This window comes from Copidosoma floridanum, unplaced genomic scaffold, assembly GCF_036245765.1.
Source record: "Copidosoma floridanum isolate Cflo_tuat_1 unplaced genomic scaffold, Cflo_Japanese_pri ptg000016l, whole genome shotgun sequence".
Classification (NCBI taxonomy): domain Eukaryota; kingdom Metazoa; phylum Arthropoda; class Insecta; order Hymenoptera; family Encyrtidae; genus Copidosoma; species Copidosoma floridanum.
The window spans coordinates 17,460,256-17,478,014 of NW_028321893.1; the positions used below are offsets into that span (position 1 = coordinate 17,460,256).

At 35.7% G+C, this 17,759-nt stretch overlaps 1 protein-coding gene and 1 pseudogene across 2 annotated transcripts in view; one reads left to right on the plus strand and one right to left on the minus strand.

The window, feature by feature from the left end:
- SPoCk (secretory pathway calcium atpase) overlaps positions 1 to 13,761 on the minus strand; it is a 285,771-nt gene extending 272,010 nt beyond the window's left edge. For both annotated transcript variants that reach the window (XM_089592313.1, XM_089592314.1), the window contains exons 1-3: positions 13,473 to 13,761; positions 13,205 to 13,407; positions 13,014 to 13,103 (exon numbers count right to left, since the gene is read on the minus strand). In XM_089592313.1, the coding sequence (XP_089448439.1) occupies positions 13,014 to 13,103; positions 13,205 to 13,407; positions 13,473 to 13,623 (444 nt within the window). In that variant the 5' untranslated portion in view covers positions 13,624 to 13,761. The remainder of the gene's footprint in view (positions 1 to 13,013; positions 13,104 to 13,204; positions 13,408 to 13,472) is intronic.
- LOC149374694 (uncharacterized) lies at positions 261 to 1,242 on the plus strand (annotated as a pseudogene).
- Positions 13,762 to 17,759: the final 3,998 nt, after the last annotated feature.

Genomic DNA, 17,759 nt, shown 5'->3' on the forward strand with positions numbered 1-17,759 from the left:
TGATCAACGCTGTATATGGTAAGACCATAGAGAACGAGCAAAAGCGAGTAGATGTTAAACTCTTAAATAAGTGGAAAGGACAATACAGCGCAAAAACACTTAAAGCCTGATCAAACTTTCACAGTCGCTCCATTTTTGCGGAAAATCTTGTGGCTATACAGCTTGCTCGTACAGAAATCAGCGTGAGAAAATCAATATATGTTGGTCTGAGTGTACTCGACATATCGAAGACTCTCATATATGATTTTCATTATTCATATATGAAGAAACGTTTCGATGGATGCAAGTTGCTATACACCGACACCGACAGCTTGATATATGAAATTTCTGGTCAAAATGTTTACGAAGTTATGAAGCAAGACATAGATAAATTTGACACATCAGACTATCCATAGAATAATCAATTTGATCTGCCTCTCGTGAATACTAAAGTCATAGGATTGATGAAGGATGAGTGTTGTGGCAACATTATGACGGAATTTGTTGGGCTGCGTAGTAAGATATATTGCATTCGCGTGCAAAACGAGAAGCTAATTAAGAAGGCGAAGGGTGTCAAAACAGCTGTAGTGAAGACCAAAATCGGTTTTGAAGACTACTGGAATCGTCTCTTTAATAAGTACACAGTCATGTGTGAGCAAAAAAATATCCACTCCAGGCTACACATCGTCCATACAGAGCAACAGCGAAAAATAGCTCTCAGTCCGCAAGATGACAAACATCAGTTACTCCCGGACTGCACAGATACGCTACCATGGGGCTACATCACTCTCGATGATGACGATCTCCAGCTACTAGATATGCTCATTCATCTAGATGATGAGAAAGTGGAGGGGGAAGTGGTAGGAGAAAGAATAGAGGAGGAAGAAGAGCTACAAATAGAGCTGCATCCTCCAGCAGAGCTCATTCTGTCACTTGACAAGCTAGAGAGCTTACTCACTCCCTGGAAGTATACACCTCCAAGCAAGAAAGCAAGAATTCTTTGAGGTAAATTACTATTTTTCAGCCTTATATGCTGTATACTAATATTTCTTTTTCTGTTTCAGTGAAATGGATTTTGCTGCATTGAACCGTATCGACAACAATAGCTACCTCCCCACCATGAGGTTGTCGCAGCTGGAGAAGGAGCGGAAATACATGGTGACTGAGCTTAAGAAGGTCAATACCCGGTTTGGATGCAGAGTAGTCATCATAGATGATGAATTTCAAGTCTTCATTCCAGATCGTGTTTCAAAAGCAATATAAGCCAATAATGATTTGTACAATGAGTTGAGAAAAAAAGTTCAAAAATATGCTTTATTTATTGTAAATCATGGTGATAATAAGTTTGAATTTGTAAATTTGTGAATAAAATTAAAAAGAAAGTTTATTGGAGGTGTAAATGCATGAAAGGCTGTTCATCACAGGATGAGGCGCTGGACGGGGCCCCCTCCACTTTCTCTCTTTCTTATATATCTGACTTGTCAATCCAACTGTTATGTGACTTATCGAATCCCAAACGTTTAACATAAACCATATTACCACGTTTTTTCATGACTTTTTCCACCAGATATATATCCGGATATTTAGATTTTAGAAGCTCTTGTTCATAAAAGCCACCAGAGACCAGCTGATCCTTATCATCTTTTAAATAATAGGTAACTGGATTGGTTTTCAATACTTTGTTAACTGTAAATATTTCGGTTGACAAGTTTGGCGTGTAGTCAAAGGCATTTTTAGCTTTACTCATACGCACTTTGTCATTAACTCTGAATTTTGGCCTTTTTATCATTTCATCATTAACCGTGAATTTTTGAAAAACTTGAGCTTCATTGGCGGCAGTGACATCTGCAGGCTTTATGCCGATTGTTCGATGCTTGCGAGCGTTGTAAGCTGCAATTAGTTTTGGTAAGATATCAAGCCATTTATAATTTCCACGAAGATTAAAGTTTGTCCACATTTTGTTTTTCAAAGTGCGATTGAATCGCTCACATATTGATGCTTTGAGATTACTATATGTAGAATAGAGATTGATGTTATATTGTCGCATGAGGTCTTGAAAACTTTTATTATAGAACTCTTTACCCCTATCGGTATGCAGATTTTTCGGTACTCGACCATCTCGTAATACAAACTTCATTGCTGTTGTAACATCTTCAGCAGTTTTTCTCTTTACAGGTACAGCCCATGCATGCTTTGAAAATACATCTATTACAGTTAGCATGTACCTATGACCTTTGTTTTCACGAGCATAGGGTATCACTACTACAAGATCGGCCTGCCATATTTCATCCAAACCTCGGATATCATACTTTCATCGCGGATAGTTACGACGAGCCGGTTTATGGAGCTCTTCCACAACAACTTCCTTCTTACGATCTATCCTCATTGACGGCTGATAAGCGAATGAGACTCAGACCATTAGTTTTATATCCAGTTTAATTTTCTTCTGGAGAAGAGATCTGAGATAACACCTCTTTGATTGTATTTATTTCCCGCTCCAAGTTTGTAATTTTTTTTAGCACACACATCACTGCAATTGCTTAGCTTTTTACCTTACTCATCCCTCATCAATTTTATTTCTTTCTGAAAAGTGTTGAGATTCACTGCATCATTTTGTTGGATAGCTGCCGCAACATTGCACAGTCTTTTATGTTCAATATCATATTGTGCATCTGTAGTGAGTTTATAGCCAACACCTGTAGGACCCGGAGGACCTCGACTATCGCCCTCACTCTTACGTCCAAACACGTCGATGCTCATTTTGCTACTAACGTGAATGCTCGCCAGCTTCAGTATATATACCCAACTTCTCGCAACTCTTCAACAATCGATATTATTTCATTGTCATGGCTAGGATTTCCTGCAGATCTTTCTGCTATGAGTAATCGAAGGCGGTCGACTAGCTTATTTGGATCGTCCTAGTGCACATAATCTACTTGCTGCATTGTTTGAGCAATTTTGTAATGAGGTAACAATGATCCACCTTTTTTGCTAGCAATGAGATCAAACATTGGAGCTATGATTTCATTAAATTTATTACTATTGTGCGTTCTGATGGGTCTATTTTTGTTGTAGTCCCTTCTGTGGGCACTTGAAGAATTCAAAAGTAAGTAATATTTCTCCAAATCATCTTCGGTCATGCGAGATCTACCAGGATGTTTTTTCACCAGTAGCTCCATCAATCCACCACTCATTGGAAAGCTCAACTCACCCATCTGAATTTGATTATTTTTAAAGTTTATCGATGAATTACCAAGCTTGTATGATCCACCTTGTTTTCGCACTCCATAAACCAAATCTAATAAATCTCTTTTATTTTCATCAACTATTTGTAAATACACATTGTCAAGAGGTTGAATGGTAACGTTCATTTCATCATCATCATTATCGCTTTGACTAACAGCAGACTCAAACATCATATCATCGTCGCTGTATTTCTCTTTTTTCATTTGTTTGATGGGTAGTGGCTTATTAGGAATTACAGAATCATTTTTTTTGTCCTCGTTTTAGTGATAATTTCCCGAAGAGGATCAGTAATATGTTTAAAGGTCACATTGAGAACTTTTTCAACCTTATCTTTTCCAAATTTCAATAATTGATATTTCTTTTTGACGGCTACTCTGGCCTTCACCAGCTGATAAAGAACATCTTTTTCTCCCTTGTACATGTTGATGCTTCAACGTCTCAGAGTAGACTAAATGTAGTACACTATGTGCGACCTATATTTATAGCAAAATTGTCAAAATCTTTGCGATATCGACCACTGTTCATTTTTTTATCCTTATCGATGACAACGAAACCATATTTATTATCATTCCAACAGTTTGTGCAGAGATTTTTGAACTGGGTATACGACATGTCAGAGTTCACATGATCGTCATACACATGTTTCAAATTCACCTTATCTTAACGAAATAGAGCTAAAAGATTAACATTGTCTCTCACAAGGTATTTTTTTACTTGTGCGTATGACTGGCATAGATAGAAACAGTCTGCATTTTTGTATCTTCCCATACAGTAGAAAGCTTTCACACTATCCTGCTTTTCCCAAGTTATGTCGTCAAAAATCATGATAGAGTTAGGTAGTGCATTATCTGGAGATACTACTGCTTCATGTTCATTGAACGCAAAAAATTGTACATCATCTATGGGCTCCAGCAGCTCTTTCAAAAACTTATACTTTGGCTGATTGAGCGACTTTGAGTACAAATAGACATTTTCAAACCTTAATCCATTGGGGTCTACTATTAGTGCTAGTAGACTGTTTGTCTTACCACAATTGGATGGACCACAGAATACGGCTCGAATATTGTCTGGGAGAAATTCACCATGTCGATTCGAACGCTTTTCCTCTTTCACAAAAGCATCTAAGTTTGGAACTTGCAATTTTATAGTTTGCTTTTTGAACTGCATGTCTGCACGGTATGATGGCTAGATCACGACTAATGTGATAATTGAATGCACAATGCTTTTATGCCCTATAAATACAATGCTTTTAGACGAAGGTGCTCAGTCGTGATTCAACCACTAAAGAGTGATCATCATTCATCGCGCAAGTGGACGTGGTCTTTTGAATAGGGTTATAAATACTTTACCTGTAGAATTACTCATACCAGGCTACGAGTATTGCGGTCCTGGCACTAAACTTGTCAAAATTCTGGCTAGAGGTGATCAGGGAATAAATCCACTAGACGCAGCGTGCAAGGAACACGATATAGCCTATTCTCAGAATCAAGAGAACATCGAGGCTAGAAATTCAGTAGATAGAGTATTAGCCGAAAAAGCTTGGCAAAGAGTCAAGGCCGGAGATTCAAGTATTGGGGAAAAAACAGCTGCTCTAGCTATTACGAGTACTATGAAGCTTAAAAGTAAATTAGGTATGGATGTGAAAAGTAAGAGAAAGAAACCATGCACTGCTTTGAGTACAGTTATGAAGGCTGCATCACGGAAAATAAATAGCAAAGATGCACACAAGGTTATTACTTCAGCTTTGAAGAGGGCACGTTGCACAGTGGGGCAGAATCCAAAAAAGCTGTCCAAAATTAAAAAAAAAAATTTGCTAGATGGGATTTTTTTTTTTTGGGTTGGCTAGAGGACACCTGTACTAGTAAGGAATCAGTCACGAAAGGTTAGATTTTCTTTTACGGACTGTGAAATATAAGTTGGAACTTTACTCTTACTTGGTTGTTGTGAAAAAGTTATTTTTATTAAAATAGTTGCACATGTCTCAGGCGACATAATAAATTCAACTATTAAGTAATTGCAGTCGGAAAAAATGGAACCAAATTCAGAAGGTATGTTAAGTGTAAAAAAATTTTTTAATATACCAAATGAGCAAGTATATAATATTAACACAGTAGCACCTCTAGATAATTGTTATGAAAAAAAATTGTGTAATTGCTATACGTTTTAAACAAAAAGTAATATTGCCCCGCAAAAAATCCTGCTGGATATTGTAGGTAAAGTTATTATGTTTCATATAAAAAAAAAATTGGCTGCCCCAATCTGCCCCCCTACGTTTTAACAAAGTTTTAAAGAAAAAAACGATGATGGTAAAAAAACTACCGCAAAAAGCAATTGAAAGAAATCCCATGTATCACTGCTTAGTATTAGTTCAACCTATAAAAATTTGTTTTATTCTTAAATATATGTACATTGTCGTTTGTTTATGAATGCATGTACATGTATAGATACATATACATGTGTGATTACAGTGTATACTGCCTTATTAGTCCGGTCAAATTGAACTTTATTTGGAAACTAATTCTAAATACAAAAAAAAAACATATTTGAATCTACAGTATATGTGTACTTATATATGTTTATGTATGCATGTAAGTGTACAGTGTATACTGCTTTATTAGTCCAGTCAAATAAAACTTTACAAATGTTATGGCATAAGGGTTGGGTAAAAAAAATTCGTACTTGACAGTGAACTATAATATGATTTATTGCCATAACAATTTTCAGACTGCAGCAGTCCTGTTGTTGAAGCCTTGACAAGAAAAGAATTGTATGACGCTGTGAAACACAATTTTAATATGGAAGCATCTGAAGTTTATTTAATGGTTGAAAAGCTGATGTCCAGTAAATTACAGTCATCATACAGTCTAACAGAGACTTATAAAAGTGATGTGAGAAGAACATTTTCCAAAATTAAAGGAAGGTGGACTGCCAGTAAGAGAACGGAATCACGATTTTTAGATAATAATGCAGAATGGTTGAATGGATTTATTGCACTACAAACATCAGAAATGGTTAACAAAAAATCAGGTGCAGGCAGACCTTCATCAAGCTTTGAGTCTTCATCCGACAGGAGTAAGCGCCGAAAGACTGAAATACTGCGTACACAATCATCCACGTCAGAACTTGCATATGCAACTCAAATGAAATTGCGTGCTGAAGGAAAAGTGGATGCTGCAAAAGTTATACAAAAGGTAACAATAGGAAGTCCCACGAAAGCAAAAATTTGTCGCAAATCTATGGAGGTTTCTGAGGATATAAATGTATTTACTGCTGATGAAGCACTGTCTTTACTTATTGAATTAAAAGTGTCTAAAAATCAATATCAATCATTGCGTAATGCTTGTTTGAAAAAAAATGTCAAACTTTTTCCGTCGTATAAAGAAATTTCAGCAGCTAAAGAAAAATGTTATTGGTAAAATGTTAAAAACCCATATATATCCAGTTGTCGAAAAGTACCCGCAAAATCCACTAAGGCCATGTCAAAAGAAGTTTTTACTCTTCTACAACCTCCAAATGTAGACATCACCAAAAACATTCCACCAGATGATGATTCAAGCTCCGAGCGTTCGTCATTAGAAGATGCAGATGTATCTTATATTTATGCTAAAGATGACTTTCTTTTGTAATCAACTTATGAAAAAATAAATAATTCGTATTTGTATAGTTTATAAATTTTTTGTTTTGCTTTAATATATGAAATCCAATAAGATCAAATAGCAGCAAACTTTCACTAAATGTCATAGTGATCATGTGAAAAAAAACGCAAGTTCCCGCCAAATCAGATTTTAACTCATTGCGAATTTTTTACTTAAGAATTTTTTCATAAATGAAGATATTGCCTTAGAGATTTTCTACTCATTTTAATCTTAAAAATATTACAAAATATTTTTTATTTCAAAACTTTGAAAAATTGAAAATTTTTATGGAATCATCCATATATCACATTTGTTATTTTAAAAATTATAATTTCAAAACGAATTTGTAATCAGCAACGCCAAAAACACTTAAGAAAAACATTTGAGTATTTTTTACTAGATTTTTTGACTTATTGGTGAGATCATGTCCACCATTTTGGGTCCGTCATTTTGAAAAGCTCAATTCTAATAACAGATTCGTAATCAGAGACCCAAAAAACCCCCGAGTAAGAAATTTAAGATCATTTGCTACACTTTTCGAATTTTGGCCAGCTTTTTTGTATTCTGCCCCACTGTGCGTTGTGCAGTTAAAAAAGCAGGTGGTAAGAAAAGTGTAAAAATACCACGTATCTTACCTCTCCTTGTTCGAACTGGTGGTGCTCTACCTCTAATACCCTTATTTGCTGATTTGAGTGCAACCGGTGCACTAGCTAATGGTGTGGGGGGAGTATTAAAAAGTATAAGTGCAAGTAAGACTGCTAAACAGCAACTGCAAGAAAGCCAAAAACACAATAAAAATATGGAGGCCATTGTACTTGGAAAAGGTCTAAGACTTCAACCAAATAAAACTGGATTACGTGTATACTTGAAGCCATATGCTGGAAAAGGTTTAAAATAAAAAAAAAATTGTGGTCAATTGTGCTTAAAATTTCTCTCAAAAAGTATATAAGGTAATGTCATAGCGCAAAATCATTCATTCACTTTTGAGAAGTCATAGAAGAAACATTGACACTAAGTTTGTCTGGAACTGCTTCTGTACTGGAAGCACAATATTTTCCACCTATCGAATTATCATCGAAACATAACGTTCTTGGCTTAGCAGAACTCCTAACATTCAATTCGATTCCAAATATTAACGTTGGTAGTAATAAATTTTACGTGGCTGATCAAGTAGTCGTTTTTCCATCAGGCAGCTACGAAATTCGAGATATCGAGTCATTTTTAGTTGACGCATTACAGCCTAACGATATAGCTATTGATATCAAACCCAACAATAATACACTTTGTAGCGAAATTACTTGTACTCATACAATTGATTTTAGACCAAAAGATTCTATAGCTCATCTCTTGGGTTTCACTGAACGTGTTCTTGAAGATAGCACTACCCACAGTTTAGATTTACCTGTAGCTATTCTCAAAGTTAACGCACTGAGAGTTGAGTGTAATATTACTACTGGAGCCTAAATAAACGGAGAAAAAGTTCATACCATTCACGAATTTTTTCCAGCTGTACCACCAGGTTATAAAATCATCGAAGTACCATCACAAATTATCTATTTACCAATTGTTGGACGCGTCCTCGACTACATACAACTACGCATTGTCGATCAGGACAGTAATCTAGTAAACTTTCGTGGAGAAGTCATAACCGTAAGGTTACATTTAAGACCTTCATCATAATGGGGATCATATACAACAATAAAAGCTATATAAGTAGTTCAACATGTGCTTCAGCAGTTAGTCAACAACGAACAGTCAAACTGTCAACACGTCAAAGACAACTGACACGTCAAAACATTCAGTTTCTGAAAAGTTTAGGATTAAAAATTAAAGGTCGTGGTGGAAACTAACTTGCATATTCTTGTTCTGTTGCGTAAAACATGGAAGAAATTTTCAGCATTCAGTCTCCTGTCACTTTTGATGAATCCATAGCACACTATGAGATTCATGCTTATCAGCCATACACCTCCGCAACTTATGGTAACAGTGATGAAATCCGTATATCAATTCCGTATCCGTATATCAACATCAGGACCTATGTCTACTACCATCACGCAGTTCGTTACACATTTATGGAAAATTAGTTAAAGCAGATGGAAATGCAGAAACTACAAATACTGAGCTGGTGACTAACGCCATCTGCCACCTATTTGAAGAAATTAGGTATGAGATGAACGCTATTGAGATAGATTAGTAAAAATGTAAATGTAAATAAGTAAAAATGTGGGTCTAACAACTATCATGAAAAATCGGTTAACACTCAGTCCAGATCAAGACGTATTGAGTCAGAATGCAGGTTGAAAGGGAACTCACGCTTTAAGTCTGCTTTTATGTCTCAATTCCTCTCAGCATGATTTTAGGTTTTGCTGAAGATTATCGAAAGATAGTTGTTAATGTAAAACGTGAACTTATACTAACGAGATCGAGAAATGATTTAAATGCAGTTGTTCAAGGTGCTATTCCTGCTGCAAATGCTAATGAACAACAGACTTGGGAAAAGTTTGAAATAGTAATACTGAAGCTCGAATGGCTTATGCCCTATGTAGTGATGTCAGATTCTCATAAAATTCGTCTGCTCAATTATTTGCAAAAAGACAAATTGATATCTATGAGTTTTCGTACTTGGGAGCTCTACGAATATCCACTCTTGCCCACAACATCGAAGCATATCTGGACAGTCAAGACGTCTAATCAGTTGGAAAAGCCACGTTATGTTAAACTGGCTTTTCAAACAAACCGAAAGAATCAGAGAGCTGCTAGTGCTAGCAAGTTCGATCACTGTAACATAAGAAATGTGAGACTCTATTTCAATTCACAATATTATCCCTATGGTAATCTCAATCTCGATATGACAAACAATCAGTATGCACTGTTGTATGACATGTATGCTTATTTTCAGAATTCATATTATGGTAAATCCCCCGCACCAATGTTAAACAGATATGATTTTCTGAACGTCGCGCCTTTAATTGTGATTGATTGCTCCAAGCAAAGTGACTCATTAAAAAAATGCTCCAGTAGATGTGCGTTTGGAATTCGAATCTCACGCTAATTTTCCCAACAATACATCAGCCTTTTGCCTAATTCTACACGATCATATTGTTTAATACAGTCCAATGAGTGGAGACGTTAAGAAACTCATGTAAAGCTATAAAAGCTCATGCATAGCTCTGCTAACATCATTTGTCTTTCGACCATCATGGAGAAAGGTCAGCAGAGCAAAGAAGAAGATAATAAATGACGACAAGAAAAGTGGACGAAATTTGAGAAGTGACACGCAGAACATAGGCAGAAAAAAATCAAAGGAGAAAAATAAAAAGTGTTAATTATTTTAAAATTTTTTTTGTCAAACGACATTTTTCGACATGTCCCGTAAGCCAACTCAAAGCAAATTCACCAATGACGTGAAGTATCAAAAACTTTCTACCAAGGATGATGATGAAAAAAAATCTTGGTTGAACAATTTAACAGAAAAGTTTTCAACTAATAAGTCATTATTTCCTCAACGTGAAGGTTATAAGCGATTGTGATTAATGGATTACATATGGTGGTGGGGAGTAAAGCTATAAAGGCTGATGCATAATTCTGCTATCATCATTCATTTATTAACCGTCATGGGGCAAGGTCAGAGCGCAGAGAAGAAAGAGTACGATAGAAAATACAAAGAGTGTGAAAAGTTCATTGATAGGTATGTAAAGTGGACTGAACAGAGGAAAAAAGAATCAGAAAAAAGTAATAAGAAATAGAGAATTGGGGAGGAAAGTTTCCAAAAATATGATAGTGAGAAGGTTATGAACAATCAATAGATTTCATAGTTGATTTGCAAGGCTTTAAACAGCCTGTCAATGAATTAGTTCTCAAGGAATTAGCTATACTTCCACTCCATTCTGACGATGAACCTACAGTGTTTCTCTTCAAAGAGCCATTTTTATGGCAACGACTCTTAGACAAATATAGAAGAGAAAATTTATGGTTGGAACGCTGTTTTCATGGTATACCTTGGGAATCGGGAAATTTCCCGTACAATACTATCGGAACAATTCTTCGAAAACACCTACAAAATGCAAGAAAAGTGCATGTATTTGAGAAAACAATGGTTGGAGAGATTCAAATTCAAAGTTCATGATATTACATGATATTATAGATTTGGACTATCCTCCGATTGATAAAATAAAACTAGCCACTGCCTGCTCTCATCATAATGGGGCGTACAAGGCAAACTGTGCACATCATAATGTTAGTGTTGGCATGTACGACTTTCCGATAGGCAGTAAATATAGTGTGTAAGACAGCGCCACAGGCAAGGTGATACTTGCGGGCCCTAGAGTCAGTTCAGTGTAAGCCACCGTGCCTTCTACACCTCTCGTCAGCTCTAGCTTTATTGTCTTTGTCCGTTTTGTCAGTAGTAAGTCTGTAAACTGTATCAAGTCAGTTGTGTTTTACGTCGGTCGGCAGTCAAATTAAATAAACGTTTTGTCTTACTTTAAAACACTCGTTTTTATTTCGCGCACCCCCTTTACTCACACCTCTTCAGTTAGACTGTACAAAAAGTTTCTCCTACAATAGCCTGAGTCCATGGAATGGATGTAACCATTGCTTTGTAATCAATCTATTAATGATTAAATTTTTTCAATGGACAAACTAAAATTTTTGGCTACGCTTCTTTTGGAGAGGTGAGATTCGATGGTTGTACCTCACAGATAAGAGCGTTTGGTTGGGGCTTTTATAAAGCGTGCTTCTAAATCATTTCATGAGTGTAAACATTGTAAGAGGCATGCTTAAGTTATTTTTAAGTCACTTTTTAGTTATCATGAAGGTCATCTTTCAGTTATCTTTAAGACATCTACGCTTTATGTCGATAAGACAGTGCGGTACCAAACATATATGTATATATATATATATATATATGTATTAGTATAGTAAGTATCCAATCATCCGATGGTACAGTCGGTAGCGTACCTGACTATCACCCTGCGAAGCAAGGTTCAAATCTGAGTGAGGGGAAAATTTTTTATTTCGAAATAAAAAAAAAAATAAATAAAAAAAGAGAAATGGAAATACTTAACTATGGAATAAAAATAATTTTTAAATCTAAAAAAATTTTAAGACCCTGCCTATAGGTGAGGTCGGAGTATAGCCAGGCATGGGTGGAGGGACTGGAGATGTGTGCAATAGCACGAAACTGATGGAGGGGAGGTGGCCCTATACCTGCCTAGCTACGAGGCAAGGGGGCGAGGGGGGTGGCCCCGTACCTGCCTAGTTTACCTACTCACGTGTCTCGGGGTTTCGTCTAATTGGCTTCTTTTCGCTACATAAATGCAAAAACGGCGGTGGTGCTACTTCCAACGTTGGTAGCCAAGTGGTGCACTCCATTAGGTGGCTTTATCTGGGCTTAAATGAAAGCAAAAATATAGTCCTAATAATTAAAACAAAAATCTTTGAATTTTATGCCCCAAATGAAAAGTTATAGTGATTTTATGAAAAATACTGAATTTTAGCCAAAATCACATTATTAGCGATATTTACGCTCTAATTGAAACAGCTGTAACTTTCGAATGAAAGCACAACAGTGCTTTAAAAATTTTTTTTAATCAATAGGTCTTGATCCCAGCCCAGTAAGAACACTAACTGTTGAAGGAGCTTAGCTACATATGTTAGAAAGAGATACAATTATTCAGAAGTCGATGAAAACTGACTTTTATAAAATTTCGTATAACCTTTGACCAGCAAATTTGGTAGATGCATCGCTTCAGATATTTGTGACTGATGTTGTGTGCAGCAGAAATACCATGAAAAAAATTTTTTCTAACCAAATTTTTTTTAAAAATTTTTTTAAGTCGATCTGAGCCAGTTATGGCAGAATCACCCATAGATGTAGAATGTATTCATATATATATATATATATATATATATATGTGTGTAACCGTTGCAATATGTATATATATATATATACTACCTTTTTGACACTAATCCACCTAGTGAAAAACTTGGTACTGTTACAAAATTGCGACAGACCACACAAAGCATAGAGGGGTACTTCATACCACCAGTCTTATCTTGCACCGTGGTTACATGTAACATCAAAGAACCCTACCAAAATATATAGGACTCCAGAAATCACGTCACCTTGAATAGAAATAAACAAGAACTTACCACAGTTATGCTGATTGCGTCATCAAACTGCTGCATGCAGACACTGACGCAAGCGGAGCCAAGCAAGAGAAGAATTAGTGGATTCTTAAACTAGAAGCAATAAGGAATTCACTAGAGTTGACAAATTTAGTGAAGAGAGTTTAACTACATAAAAAATTAGGGTAAAGATTCATGAAACCAATGGACCTCACCTGCTCCACATACTTCTTCCATGTAGGCTCATCCACCTTGAATATGAGCTCATTACAACCAAAAAGCTGTTTCCTATGATTAACTTCTTCCCACCAAAGGCCAGCTCTAACATCAACTTGCAGCCGAGCAGCGACTTCTTCAACTCCAAGGGCTGATGCTTCTGAGGTCGAAAGCCACATGACGAAAGCCGCAGAAAAGTAACCTAAATAAGGCACTATCATCATCAAAAGAACTTAACTCTGAAGAACTTCAGTAAGGATACAAAACCTGAATAATTTTTCGGTACTTCACCAAAATCTATAGATAAACCATAAAGTGTTAAAGCCTTTAAAATCAACGAATACTCTTTAAGTCCAATACACCCATGACTTTGGTATTTGTTTGTATATAATTGGACAATGCTCTCGAGATTAAACATGTAATACTAAAAAAATTACAATTCTTTCATCCAGAAACAAGAAATAAACATGTGTTGCTCAACTTATACAAGATAAAAATATATCTCAAAGATTTGTACAAAACTGGACAATACTTGTACATTTATTATTATTCACTACTTATTTCAGTCAAAATAACTCTATAGTACTAAGAGCCAGCGATGAGCAGAGCAGAGAGATTAAGGCTGCGTTCACAGTGAGAAAACTTTCTGGCAGCCGAGAATGCGGGCTCTATCACAACCTTCGATATCTCACAAAAGTCAGTATTTTTTCGATAATTGGTATACTGCGCATGCGTACAACCATAATTTTGTATAAATTATCGAAAAAAATACTGACTTTTGCGAGATATCAAAGGTCCTGATAGAGCAGCGATGGGATATAGTTCCGGCCAGATTTGGGAATTCTCTAGGACCCAACCTCTCTGACGTGGGAAATCACTAGATCAAAAAAAAAATAGTACCGAAGGTGACGCGCGAGATTCAAATAAGGTCCAATAACACAAGCATCCATAACCTGATGACCCAGGGCGCTTACTGGCAACTCTGTTAAATAAATAATTATTAATAACACAAGCGCCTATCACCCAATAACCCGGGGCGCTTACTGGCCACTCTGTTAAATAAATAATTATTAATAACACAAGCTCCTATCACCTAATGACCCGGGGCGCTTACTGGCCACTCTGTTAAATAAATAATTATTAATAACACAAGCGCCTATCACCGTATTACCTGGGGCGCTAATTGCAAATCTAGTGAATAAATAATTATTCATAAGTATGTCAAGCACCTTCTTCCTGATGATCCAGGACACTTGTTTGCAACACTATTAAATGATAAAAAGTTGATCGATAACATATTAAACATATCACAATTTATTTTGATTGCCTATCTAGTACAACAAAGATCTTTTTAATTGGCGCTCTTGTAATTACTTGATAACTTATTATTCAATAGTAGCCAGTAAGTACCCCGGGTCATCAGGTGATAGGCGCTTGTGTTATTTACTAATAATTATTTATTTAACAGAGTTGCCAGTAAGCGCCCCGGGTTATTGGGTGATAGGCGCTTGTGTTATTAATAATTATTTATTTAACAGAGTTGCCAGTAAGCGCCCTGGGTCATCAGGTGATAGGCGCTTGTGTTATTTACTAATAATTATTTATTTAACAGAGTTGCCAGTAAGCGCCCCGGGTCAATAGGTGATAGGCGCTTGTGTTATTAATAATTATTTATTTAACAGAGTGGCCAGTAAGCGCCCCGGGTCATTAGGTGATAGGAGCTTGTGTTATTAATAATTATTTATTTAACAGAGTGGCCAGTAAGCGCCCCGGGTTATTGGGTGATAGGCGCTTGTGTTATTAATAATTATTTATTTAACAGAGTTGCCAGTAAGCGCCCTGGGTCATCAGGTTATGGATGCTTGTGTTATTGGACCTTATTTGAATCTCGCGCGTCACCTTCGGTACTATTTTTTTTTTGATCTAGTGATTTCCCACGTCAGAGAGGTTGGGTCCTAGAGAATTCCCAAATCTGGCCGGAACTATATCCCATCGCTGTGATAGAGCCCCAGGGGTCTGATCGGGGCATTCGATATCTCGATTAATTAAGCAGTTTTGTCGATAATCCCTATAAAATAACCAAAAATGACGATAATGCGCATGCGTAGTTAAGTAATTATCGCCGAAAATCGATAATCGACAAAAATGCTTACTTTTGCGAGATATCGAATGCCCCGATCAGACCCCTGGCCCTGGTACCCTTGAACGCAGAATGACCTTAGCGCCATCTAGCATAATTTCGTGTTTCAAGTTTCAAGTTTCAAGAAAATCCCTAGGACTCTTGGTTAGCTGAGCATATCCAAGATCAGTAATTATTTGCAGCCTCGAATATCCTTCACTAGCATCGGATCTTATCTTAGAGAATACGACTAACAAATTACAGCACGACTTGGGATCCTGTGCACCTTTCTCTATGCAGACACTACGATGTGTCAATCCAGGGGATAATCTTTATCTTTTCTACTTATCAGTATTTTTCAGTACCTTCTGATATCGAACGTTACCGTGAGAAAACATGGATATAATATGATGTAATATTAACTAGTACATCAGCTAATATATTATCTAAAATTTTTTTTTATGTTAAATAATGTTCAGGATAAATAGGATTTAGCACTGTAAAGCTCCGACAGGTACACAATATTTTGGTAATAATAAAAAGCACTAGCCAATAATTAATATTTTTCCCTTTCATACCAACTATGTAGTTTGCTATGACCCCAAGGGACATAAACTTACGTTGATTAACGGACAAATTGAAGTGGTTTTAATACACTATTTTTACCTTTACATCAAAGAATACTGTAACTTTCTGCTGCATATGTACGTGCATTTTATATAAATGACGTTATTTCTTACCTGAATCTTCTTTCCGTAAGAACAAAAGTTTCTGCAGTTTCTCATTAATTAACTTATAATCTGTCAATTTTTCTTCAGATGCTTTACACATTCGTTTCAAGTCTTCGTATTTACGATGTAACTTATCATATTTATTTTCAAGGTTTTCTGATTTATGTTCTGAATATGACCTGAAGTTATCATCAAGTTTTTGCTGAAGAACTTCGGATTCTTTCTGCAGACAGGCGTTTTCCCTTTTTTGCTTTGAAATTAAGTCTTTTAAATCTCTATTTTCTTCCTGCAAAAACTTTATTTCCGAATCTCTTTCTTTAATCTGCGTTTGTAAATTATTGATACATAGCGATTCTTTACTCAAATCGTTCGCGGATCCTGCTGGATGTAACTCAACTTGATAAGCAGTAGCAGCAATGTTACGTTTTTTGATTTCAAGAATTTGTTGCAGCTTAGTTTTGTGGGAATTTTGCTTTTTCTCGTTAACCTATCAAATGATAATCATAATTACTTAGTTATTTATCATACAATAAATGTCTTTCTATTAACAATGATCGCCGTGACTATATAGCATATAAATCGATAACGGGTTGTAGCGCAAGAATTCTTAATTTTTATTGTTCTTTAAACATTAAGGTGTCATTTTTTTTATAAGCGTATAAACTAGTGGATTTTCTCCATCCCCGCTCTATGCCAACAATCCCTATAAAGACATAATTATTATTGATTTCGTGATACTTATTTTTAGCAATTAAAACACAACAAAATCGTTAACTGATACGATTGGAACTTTAAACATTGCTTAGTTATCCATAATCAATGTTTAAATTATTATTATATGGTATGGTATTACTCAACATACATGAAACATGAAACTTATACTTTGCATTAAATTTTAACAAAAATTTCTCATATTTTTTAGTTATCGTAAAAGTATTTTTGTTTACGATACTTTTTTTCATATATCAGCTTAACGATGGCCTTATACGTGTACGTCTCTTAAAACAATATAGGCTATCAATAATAATGCATATCAGCAATTTTTGTTTGTAATGGAAGTCCAGTTTTAGAAATTTTACTTTTGATAACACAGTGATCCGTATATTATTTTAATTATTGTTCTAATTTTTAAATCCCGAATCGTATTTAGCAATACTTAAAATAGAATTGAAAAAATTGAGAGAGTAACAGTACTGTCCCTGGTAGCACAGTCTTTGCATTTCTTACGTACTTCTTGCACAAGATTTACATCGACAGCAAAATTGTGTAAGTCTGCATCTAGTCTGCTTCAAAAATCGTACATAATTCTGATGCACGACGGGTGAGCAAGACTCTTGCGTAAAAAGTGCACAAATCTGACGATCAGTCGAGTGCGTTATTTGTCTTGACTCGACGCTTTCCTGATTGCGGCAGATTTGCGCAAGATTTGCGTGCAGGTGAGTGCGCAAGACTCTTACGTAAGAAGTGCACAAATCGTGGGTTTGTACTTGCTTCCCATGAAAAATATTTAATAGTATTTTTTGACTTCCCATTTTTTTCAGGAATTTGTAGCTTAACACTTATTTGCAATGTCATTATCAAAAATATAATCCACAGGTTTATAAAATTTTTGTTGATAACAACTTTTCTGATACAAAACATAAGAAATTTTTAGCGACAAACATACTGTAAGTGTTAAGTTAAAAATGTACTGTTTATGTTGTT